Source organism: Cuculus canorus, chromosome 3, assembly GCF_017976375.1.
Source record: "Cuculus canorus isolate bCucCan1 chromosome 3, bCucCan1.pri, whole genome shotgun sequence".
In the NCBI taxonomy this organism is placed as follows: Eukaryota; Metazoa; Chordata; class Aves; order Cuculiformes; family Cuculidae; genus Cuculus; species Cuculus canorus.
Window position 1 is genome coordinate 89,948,845 of NC_071403.1, and position 11,674 is coordinate 89,960,518.

Below are 11,674 nucleotides of genomic sequence, written 5' to 3' on the forward strand. Positions count from 1 at the left end.
AAACTTGATCAGGAATAAAAAGTAGTCTCCTTACAACTTCAGTGACAAAGTTTTAAAATATTTTGTCATCCTTTCTTGGAAGAGAGATGCGGCAAGCAAGCAAGCTAGCCACATCTTTACAGGTGAAAACAACCACGTAAATGGTTTCTCCTCTACAGATACATAGAGGAAACTCCTGCTACCATGTTTAAGGATAGCTGCAGTCAATGAGCTTATGAGGGAGTAAAGTCCTCAAGCCCTGGCATATTCACTTACGATTTTTTCTCCTCCTTTCCTCTTAGGATGATATTATGCCTTTTTATATATGGAGAAAGGAAGCAAGGTAGGACTCGCAAGGCAAGACCACAGAGGACATCCTATTCAAGTAGCAGTAACAGTATTACTATGCAAGTAGTAATAAAAATAGTTTCGTCAAGAACACAAAACATTTGCTTAATATACAAGGTGTCTGGTGATTATTCTTAACTTGACAGTGGAAGAGGAAGTGGAGTGCATGACAGTTTGACTTTACAAGAAAATCTGAAGTTAAGTTGAAAGGCAAGCCCAGATCAGTCAGATGACCATATCCTGTTTGCTTACCTTGTCTGGCCTACTTGTGTGTCAAGGAACAAACAAAGGCAGGCAACTGAACTCTGTTCGGCTGTTCACACAAGAATGCTGCACGCACTGCTACTTTTTCTTGTGCGAAATTCTGCTCAGGCTATAGTACTTACTGATTTTTTTTTTTTTCAGTGGTACAAGATAAATTGCAAGATTACTTGTACAAAGAAAACAGAAATCACTTTAGGAACAAGCATTTTCATGCAAAACAGAGACCACTATTTCATTCTGCAGAAGCAGCTACCACTCCTCCTAGCAGACGTGGCTAGAGGTCTTCCCGCTAGTCATCTTGTTTCTGTTGGGACAGGATCAAGAAATTGTTCATCCTGCCCTGTTTTTCCTTTCCGTTTTCCTGAGGCTAGCCACGAGTCCAAATCACAATGAGTCTATCCTAGAGCATACTAGATGCTAACTTAAGCATGCATAGGGGCAGAGGCAGAGCAGGGAACTGTTAGCAGGAAAAAAAAAATACCATCTTTGTTCTTGGCTAAATAGGAAACTGTCAACATTCTGCCCTCACTAAAGTCTTGTATATCCAGACCTAATTGCAAAACAGAAGATTTGACAGAGAAGAGATAGACACGCAGTTTGCTATATGTGACTCAGACACACCTATTTGTCAGACTGCTTCCCTAGGACCTTGCAGAAACAATCTTGGCAGACCCAGAAGTGGCTCCTGTGCTTTGCGGTGTGCAAGCTAAAATAGCAGAACTTGCTTTGCTTTAAGTCTTCTGAGACTTTCAAATTACAAAGGATACACTTTCCAAAAGCTGTGTCTTAGACCACTTGTCACACAAGATCATGACTTTTCTTCTTATTCCAACAGGAATAGCATGGCAGTCTGCAGCCTACAGCATAATTTTAAACAGGGTAAGACTATATTATTGACTGTTGAACCTCATCTATAACAAGGAAAGAACAGCTTTAAGTTCCACTGTGGCATGCCACTTCACATGATACAAGGATAAATGCCAAGAAGGCAGATGTAAACCACTGAACTCTTTAACAGTGACTGCTTACCTAGAACAGACCAATTTCTCAACCCGTGTAGACTCAAAGCGTGCATTATGTGTTTGCCAGCTACATTTAAAGACTTACTTAAGCAGAGGAATTTTGAGAGACAGAACCAAAAGTCTTAGCTGCTTTTCAGCTGACCTCTGGTTCCAGGTAGGAAGTATTGCCCTGGATCTGAGAGTATGAAGCTCTGTAGCCAGAAAGATGTACCCATTTAACACATACTAAGTGCTCACTGTTGTGGAGTAGACAGGATTGATGGCAAACCAAGACTGCTAGAGGCAAGAGTTGTTTTGAAAGAGCAATACACTCATGCCCGTCCTGTGGGAAAACTCATGCCTAGTATGATCAGACTCCAGGATGCATTACTTATTCTACTTAAAGAGCTTCAAATAATTGGAGGTGGGTTGGGCATTACAAGCCATGCAAGGCAGTTTATTCTGAAAGCCCTGAAAGGGATTCAGAGCTCTGCACTATTTAATTGTAGCTAAAATACTTGGATGACATTTAACAAAGCTGACCCAAATTCATCTGTGTTTTGATAGTTAAAACTCCTGGCTTATTTCACATGAAGGAGAGGTTTGCTAAACTGACAAACTAGCAAGATGCTAGAAAGGAACAAACCCTAACAAGCATGTAGAAAGGACAAAGTTAATAAATTATTCAGATGGATGAGTTAATAATATAATAATTAGGTTAATAATATAATAATTAGGTTCTTAATGCTCTTTAGTTTTAATTTATTCTTCACTGGTCAAAGCTCCCTCCAACTTCCAAATAAAACATTTCAAAAGTTATACTAACCTGTTTCCACCAGGGTATATTTTAATAGAATTGATGAAAAATATGTAGTTCCTAAAAGCAATGAATAATGTTTTATATATATGGTTTTTTAACGTAACATTCTTCTTTCTGTGCCATGCCTTCAGACTAAATGCCACATTAAAAATAGGACTACAGAAAACTAGTTATTGATTTAGAATAAACCAAACACATATCAAGTAGTCCAGCTGGTCTTAATTCACCAGTGGTTCAGAAACCCTTCTATTCATTAGGAATGAAACTATGCTGCAGTAAACTATACGTTAATTTTCAGGTTAATTGCTTCTGGCAAAATCCCTACACTACTCAAGTTAGGTGTCAAGGCCTTGTGTATTGCACGCCTTACCAATGCTTGCAAGAATCAGACCATGGTTTAAAGCCAAACTTAAGCCTCACTGGCTCAGATTAACCTAGCCCAGTAAGTGCTCTCCAACAAGCAGACAGCAGGTGTTTCAGGAAGATTATGGCAAGCATAGGTATCTCCCTCAGAAACAATTATGCAGTTCTATAATCATCTCATTTTCACTTTGAAGATTGTAATTAGGACACCTTAAAGCAATATTTGCAGTTTTAAACAAGTGAGATAGCAACTTCAGTCCTGTTTAAAAGCAGGAATTCATCCTTGCACTATCCACCAGGAGGACAGCAAGGGGCATCAGTGATTCTATGAAATCAGTAACTAAGCCCAAGTGTGAAAGTTAAACTTTGAGCTCTCAGTTATCCTAGGATGAATACTTAAGATAAGCAATTTCTCAACTTTAGCTTTTAGCTGTAAAACCTTCTGGAGGCAGTTTCCATCCTTCATTCAGCTATGGTAATTCCACCGTTTACTTCTTAAATTGACAGCCATGCAGAAGTGGCTCTTTTTTGCGACTTAAGCATATTCAACTCTTTCCAAGTTAGATTTCTGACCAGTAGAAAAGGCAGTGAATTCTTTACAGTTCATCTATACAACCACTGAACAGAACAAGGTCTTACATCTGCTTTAAAAATACATCTTTCTAAAGCTTAAGTCCTTCAGCATTAGGGGACCAGTCAAAAATTCACTCAATGCTACTTTAATCTTTGCTTTTTAATTATATGTAAAAATACCAGATAAAGTATACTTTGACATTACACTGTACCCTGAGTGATATGCTTGCTAGCTAGCATGTTATTGGCATCATAATTAAGTCACTTTGTAAGTTGCTGGCATACTTTCATGCCATTTCTAATACTTAACCAACATTAAGGGCCCCCACCTACAAAACCCAAAACACACCTTAGAAACAGGACCACAATCAAGTCAGAGTTGAGATGTACGTTCTTCTTAGACACTCTGCTTCTTCCAAAAAAAAAAAAACAAAAAAAAAAACAACACAAAAGACACACTCACAAAATGCAGAGGCATCTAAAAATTACGTTACTTAGAGCAGACCAGCATGGACAGTAGCCAGGACTTCCACCTTTATCAGATTCTGTCTTTCAGATAAGTGAAGAACATACCATAGGATCACCATTTGAGATTTAAGGATGATTTATAGCCATCTTTGACAGCTTGAAGCCATCATCAGTGCATTACATGATAGAAGGCAAATATGCTGTGCAGAGGTATGTAAAGATTCATTTTTCTGGGTTCAGCAAGTCAAGCATTCTCTGTTCCCAATTTAAAAGCTTGTTAAGCAGGAAGTTTGTGCTCTCACCACATTTTAATATGAAACACAAGAGTTTATGTAGGGTACTGTAGGGTTGGGGGGTAGGGCAGAAATCAGGATCATTTAACAGCACCTTTCTGTGTACATAAGTGACAAATATGCTTAATAGGTAGAGTTGTCCAGGGCTGTGTCTAGCCTTGTTTGCCAAAACAATATCTGCTTCAATTGATTAACTTTTCTGTAAAAGCCACATTTCCAAGTGAGTGTAAATATTAGTTAGCATTTAAAACTATGGTAAGAGCAGAAATTAGGACAAGCCTAATAGTTTTTCTTTGCAGATCAGCAAAATCCTAAACCAGCAAGATTACTTCAATGTGAAAAACCTAATCAGTTTTATTAAGTTACGTACTGGCTTACACAATACAATTCTAAATGCTAGCTGCTCAATCTATATGCCAACACAAGCAGCTTAGGCTGTAGGTGGGGGAAACAAAGTTAGCAATATCCTTCAACTCCCCACCTTTTTACAAGGAAGTCACACAAGCCATTTCAAAACATGCCAATTTCATTCTGATAGATTGCTCCTTTAAGGTACTTAAAATAAAGTAGAACTTTAAAGCAATGCTTCAAATTACATGATAGATATATTTAAACAAAAGCAGACAACATTTCTGTGCAAATTCAGTTCTTCCATCCATAAGTTAAGAAACAAGTTCAACAGAAGGTTTATGTTAACAAATCAGGATTAACAGGTAAGTACAGCACTGTAACACTAGTCATCTAAGTAGCATGTTGTGGGCAGTGTACTACACCTAGAACTTTAAAAATATTACCAGTTGGACAGATACTTTATATAGATTTAACAACCACCAAAGTAAATTCTGTAACAAAGTGATTTAGGATTACGCATATAATACTGATCCTTAGGCAAACATACACACATTAAACCAATGAATCTGAGGACTGCAAGGAATGTTATAGCTGGCAGGAGTCTGCTACAAAATCTTTAAGGATGCATTGCTATGTTGCTGTAGATCTTAATACAGGACACTGGTGAACATCTTTAGCAAGAGACCTTATACCAGCCACTTTAAAGCAAGCAGATAAAGTATTTTGGTTGCCAGAAGTTTAATCTTGCTTCACTTCACCCTTTAAATGCCTTTTCATGCGTGAATATGGGCTGATTGTGTCATCCATCACGAAGTCATACAATACTTTTATCCAAGAGTTATATTGTGGCAGGTTGTCATAGTATTCAGCTGCTATTTTCTTCACCTGAAGATGAGATACAATGTTCATTTACTATTTACATTAGCACCAATTGTGACAACTTTACAATCCTCAACCAAGTTTCATTTTAGATGTTTAAGACTCTACAGGAAATGCCACTAGTGCCACAATGTTAAAATTCCCCAAGGAAAAAAATAACTCCCTACTTAGGTAAACTTCGCATTAGGCTTCTATGTTAGAGCTAAGCAGAACAAACTGTGCTAACATCCTGAAGTCCATTCACTGTGCTACCTACACAACAATGTAGCTCACAAAAGCAAGTGTCATAGAATCACTAGGTTGGAAAGGACCTACTGGATCATTTGAGTCCAACCATTCCTAACAATCCCTAAACCATGCCCCTCACCACTTAATTCACTCATCTTTTAAACACCTCCAGGGAAGGCAACTCAACCACCTCCCTGGGCAGCCTGTTCCAGTGCCCAATGACATTTTTGGTGAACATTTTTTTCCTGATGTCCAGCCTGAACCTCCTCTGGCAGAGCTTGAGGCCATTCCCTCTTGTCCTGTCCCCTGTCAATTGGGAGAAGAGGTCAGCTCCCTCCTCTCCACAACCTCCTTTAAGTAAGCTATAGAGAGCAATAACGTCTCCCCTCAGCCTCCTCTTCTCCAGGCTAAACAATCCCAGCTCTCTCAGATGCTCTTCATAAGACTTAATTGTAGACATAATTCTCCAAACAAAGTAGTTTGGTTGCTAGTGGAAGTGCGTGACTCAGTTCAGCACCAACTCATACATCTGACCATCACTAAAAAGGATGTTATAAATTCTAGGAAGAAATGCTTAACAATGCTATTTTTACCTGTAGTTTAAAACCTCAGCATTCACAAGAACAGAGACCTTATTTCGGAGGAACAGCTTGTTTGAGGACAGACACTCAAGGATGAACATAAACTGCTTCTGAAGACTTTATTCTCAGACATATGTAGACCATTGTTTTATAAGAGCTGGAATTTCAGTTAGATATCCTTCCTGATATTTATATATATATGTAAATATACGACCAAGCACCTAAAGCCTTAGAAGTTCAAACAGAACAAAACTGATTTTACACTGAATTTCATTGCTTCAGACAGAAGAATATTAAGCTGTATAAGCAACAAACCCACAAGGCATTTGCATACCCAATTTGGAGCTGAAGACAATTTTGATCCATCATCACACCTATAGATTGGTGCATCTAGCCAGTATACTTTATTCAACAGGAATTATTCTTGGCTCACCAGTAGCCCAGTTGGAATCAAGTGTTCAATACTTCAGTGATCTTTAGCATACAGCATAGCAGAGTCCAGTTCAATCAAGTTACAGTGTTCTAAAGGAAGACTTTGTTTTCTTATCAGAGCCATGGATTGAGTGTCCTGTGGCACAGCTGGGTATTTACCTCTGCAATTAAATACTTGAAAAAAATCATTTCCTCTGTACAACTTGCAAACTGGTGCAAGTGAAATGCTGGTTCACCAGCACAGATCTAAGTATCAAAGGTGAGTTAAAGCAACTTTAGCTGTGTTTCAAAGATTAAATCTATGAATAAGAAATCATTGTTTTTCAAAAAAAAAAATGAAAACCCCATAAAACCAAAATCTCAGCAAAGCAATTACAGAATTTAACTGCTCTGCTAAAGAAGTGCTGGAGTAATTTCATTTACAGTTCCACTGCTGACAACAGGAATAATCAAGATTAGACTCCACCAAAGACACAAGCATTACTGTTGCCCAGTGTAGTAACAAAGACTGTTAAACTGCAGTTTGAAAAACACTTTTCACTGAAGATGAGTTTTAGGTGTAATCCTGGAAGCCTGTCTTCCCATGTTTCAACTGGGAAACATGTAAACAATGAGAATTAAGTTTCTGTTTAAAAGAAGCAAAGACTGAAGTGAGGAGAAACCAGTTTGAAAAGTCACACCTGCTACTCATGCAGATGTGACAATTCTAAGTCTTAGTTATGAAGCCTTAATTCTGTCAGTGTACTGCTGACAACTTACTTAGGGTTCAAAGGCTCTCACTAGCAGAAACTGAGCTGCTCCAAAACAGAAAACTACTGAACATTTGCCAACAGCGCAACAAACATTACCAGTACATCAAACCACCTCTTTCCCCAACAGAGTACGGCAGTGATGGAAGACTGAAGGATAAACACGCATTACAATATTGTCCTTAAGATTTCAAAGGCAGAGACAACAGATCTCTGAAGGTATTTGCAACTTAACTAGTTTTCTACATACTTAAACTGAAGACAAGGCTCGTTGTAATTACATAAAACTAAAGTTAGTGCAAAGCATATGACATGCATTTCCTCCCCCTCCTTTTATGGAAGGGGCTTGAGCAGGCAGTACATTGGAAGCTTTTTTTCAGGACAGCACTAAAATAAGTAATTACTCCCTTCATCACTCAACTTAGAATTTGGTTTTTGTTTGGTTTGGAGATTTTTGTTTGCCTGGAGTTTTGTGGGGTTTGGTTTTAATATCCCAAATACAATTTTTCTAGTGGTGTTCTACCTAATTTTAAGTTAAATTAGTGCTCATTTTAAGGAAAAAGTAATAATCTTGGAAGTAAACTTACCAGTGGAAGGCTCTTGCCAGGAATATTGGGGAAATCATGATGCTCATTGTGATAGCCAACATTAAAAGTGAGCAAATTAAGTGGCCCATAGTAGGAGTAAGTCTCATGTCCTTTTAAAAACATGTAATGTTCAGCTATGAAGTGTCCTGAAATTGGATGCAACCCAAGTCCAAGTACTGAACCAGCAAGCATGTAAAAAATGGATTTGACTCCCCATAAATAATATATCATGACATCAAAGGAAAGCTGAGCCAACAAATTGATTATTTCAAGTCGACTAATGGGTTTGGGATTGATGCAGAGAGGTCTAATGGCATAGAAAAAAGGCTGAAGAACAATCCATATGAACTTCCTAAAACGGGTGCAGAAAAACCAGCCTTCGAAGTTGGTAGGAATGTCCACATCAATTCCATCACCTCCCAAGTAACGATGATGATCCATGTGGTATCTCTTGAAGGATATAGAGTATGGGAGACCAAGGGGGAGGTTGGCAAATATTCCAAACCATCGATTCCACATTGCTTTGCTGTTGCCAAAGGCACTGTTGTGAGAGATCTCATGAATAGCCAGGGTCATGGAGTGGCTAATACAGCTGCCAAAAACATATGCCCAGAAGATAACCCATTTCCAGTCCAAGTCTTTAACTAGATAAAATGCAGTTAACTGTGCAAGAACCATCAGCATGACCACCCAGATCAAGTTGTGGTCTGGCTTCATCAACGCTTTTATCTCTGGATGTTTAGCTAGATGGGAAAGAAATGAAAACTGATTTAGAAGCTTTCCTCACAGCCAACTATCCCAATTAGATTACAAAAGCCAATACACAGCTTCTGCTTCCCTTCCTCCTAATTAGAATGTCTGCAAAGGCAATGAAAATGTACCACCTTTCTGATGTAACAAGTAGTTAATATGACAAAAAGTGGAATATTTTCACTTAAGCTGAAGTAAAGTTTCATCGAAGTAACTGTGTTCTTTGAAAGTTAGACAGAATGTCTCCCTGAGAGGATGTTTCCTAATAGTGTTTTTCAAGACACTGTTTGTGCTTTGAATATATGGTCTTGTGTGCAGTGCGATCTGTGCTGAACAGATAGAGAGGCTGCAAATAGAGGTGATTATAGAAGCAGATGCATCTATCTCTAATGCAAGGTCAGGCAGAGCTGGAGCCAAAGCTCCAAATTCACAATAGTTTTAACTGTTGTGAAGTTAATAATAACATTAAAATTAGCCCTTGGAAAGTAATAGAATATGCATAAGATTTCTGGGAAAATTTATAGATATGCATGCAAGTAGGAAATACATTCTGTTCCAGCTCTCGTCTCACTGCACACGATGCATAGAGATCAATGTCTCGTGTTGCCCGGGACTGAAAGGATACTTGCTTTCTAAAACTCCAAAACAAGTCTTAGAGAACTTATTTCCTGGCATTTTTGCTATCATTTCCACTCGTGACATCTATTCCTATCGTGAATCCTTTTGGATGAAGCAATTTTTGCATTTTTCTGTTGCTTAGCAATTAGATGCATACGTGGCAGGCACCTCTAGCCCACCCAGGAGGAAAGCAGCTTTGAACTGACAGCCCTCCGGCAATTCAGAAGTGCTCAAATAAGCTCAACTGCGGTTTATTCGTCTTGCCTGAAGGCGAATATTGACCCCCAACACCGGGAGCCACGATGTCCTCTATGCAGGCACGCGGTCATTATTGACGCCAGGCAGTCACTTATCACTGGCACAGGTTGCCCAGGGAAGGCGTGGCTGCCCCGTCCCTCGAGCTGTTCAAGGCCAGGCTGGATGGGGCCTTGAGCAGCCTGGTCCGGTGAGAAGTGTCCCTGCCTATGGCAGGGGGGTTGGAACTGGTTGGGCTTTAATGACCCTTCCAACCCTAAGCCATTCTACGTGACCAATGGCTCCACCCGCTTCCTGCCCCGCCCGCCCCGCGGCTGCCTCGTGCCTCAAAATGGAGCCCGGGCCGCGCGCCCCGGGGCTCGCGGGAGGCGCGCGTCACCACCCCCCTCTCTGCTCCCCCCCACCCCCGCGCTCCTTCCCCGCAGCGGCGGCTACCGCCTCCACGAACGCGGACGGCGCCGCTTCCCTCACGCGGGCCTGGGCCGACCGCGATCCCAGCCATCACCGCCCCCGCCGGGAGCCTCTCACGGCGGCGACAAAGGACGGGCCCCCACGCCGCGGTGCCCCCGCCTCAGCTGGCAGCCATTTTGCTGGGCCCCCCCTCGATGTCTCCCCCGCCACGCAGCGGGCGGCAAGGAGTGCCGGCACAGCCACCACCCCTCCTACTCACCCAAGATCTCCTTGCGGCGGTCGGCGTGAGGCTGGTCCGTGTAGACCCACTCGAAATCCTCTCTGGCGACGGTGTTCCCCATACCGGCAGCGCCGAGCCCCGTCGTAAAACCACGCTAAACCCAATCCACACCACCCGACTCACAGCAACCCCCCCGGCAGCTGCCTTTTATAGCGCCGTGAGGCGCAAGCCACTCCCACCGCCGCGTCCGCTCTCCCCATTGGCCGTCGCTCGGCCTGTAGGGCTCGCAGGCCCCGCCCCCGGAGCGAGCGAGGCCGTTGCCCGAGGCGCCGGGCGGTGGCTCGCGCTGCCCCAGCGCCTTCGCCGGGCGGGGCCGCCCCGCAGCCGCGCTTCCGCCGCAGGGATGGAGCCGAACCGCTCTGCCCCGCGCCTCCGGGGCGGCACCGGGTCCTCCCGCTGCCGCGTGGCAGGCTGGCGGCAGTTCAGCCGCTCTGAGCGCCCTTGGTGGCCGCCCGGGTCGCTAGGGCTTGCGGCAGCTCTTGCTGCTCCTTGTGCCCTTGCTGCACCCCCAGCTGCTCAGAGTGGGCGACAGCGACAGCCGCTCTTTGTGCCCTTGATGGCTGCCCCGGATCCCCAGGGTGAGCGACAGCTCCGGCCGCTCCTTGTGCCCTTGGTAGCCGCCCCGGGTCCCCAGGGCTGCAGTGAGGGCTGCGAGGAGCCGCGGGGAACCGAGCGAGCCTCTGAGCCGGCCGCGCCGCTGCCTGCGCTGTTGGGCGCCTTTAATAATGCCCCGTACTTAAGGACAGAAAGAGAATTGTGGGCTGGTGGCGCCGGCCCTGCCCCCGGAGCCCTCCCAGCTCGCTCGCTGCAGTCCTGAGGAGGAGCACAGCCTCCCCGGCCGGGAATTCGGTGCTGGTTTAGGTGTCTGTGGGACTTCTGCGCCCCCCCGGTTGCTGGGCAGCCTGCCCAGGAGCCACCGCAGACGGCCGGGCAGCCCCCGCCGGATCCCTTGCTTAGGTCTGGAAACAGAAAAAGCATATCTTAGAGCGGCTCCTTAAAAAGCAGTGTTCCAAAGGTAAAAGGTTCGTGTTTTTAAGGGTCGTTTGTCCAAAATCTAAATTTCTGTAAGCTGCCAAAATTCTTACAAAATGCCTGTGCAAAGGTCCGAGTTTTCTTCACTTTCCGGGGCAAGGTGTTTGGAGAAATTCTTCGCTGAACTCCTCTGCAATAATTAAAACTCCATTTAACATGCCCCTACATCTATTTCTCGTCTAATATTGACTGTGGGCAGTACAAAGATTACGTTACGTAAAGTTGAATGACTACTTGCTTGGAATTTTAGTTGCTCATAAATCCGATCCAATTAAAATAATCTAAATCGATAACAGTATTAAAAGCAACAGAGGAAGTTATCACAAAGTAAATTGTGCCTTATCTCTCAATGTAATATGAGTATCTTGAGGTTTATGATGCATCACTTAAAATGTATTAGTAATAATAAAAT

General features: G+C 42.8%; 1 protein-coding gene across 1 annotated transcript; it reads right to left on the bottom strand.

The window, feature by feature from the left end:
* Positions 1-4,695: 4,695 nt before the first annotated feature.
* DEGS1 (delta 4-desaturase, sphingolipid 1) lies at positions 4,696-10,368 on the bottom strand. Its single transcript, XM_054063123.1, has 3 exons — positions 10,210-10,368; positions 7,917-8,659; positions 4,696-5,345 (listed from the first exon to the last, which is right to left on the bottom strand). The coding sequence occupies exons 1-3, from the start codon at positions 10,289-10,291 to the stop codon at positions 5,199-5,201; spliced, it is 972 nt and encodes a 323-aa protein (XP_053919098.1). The 5' UTR covers positions 10,292-10,368; the 3' UTR covers positions 4,696-5,198.
* Between the last annotated feature and the right edge of the window lie 1,306 nt (positions 10,369-11,674).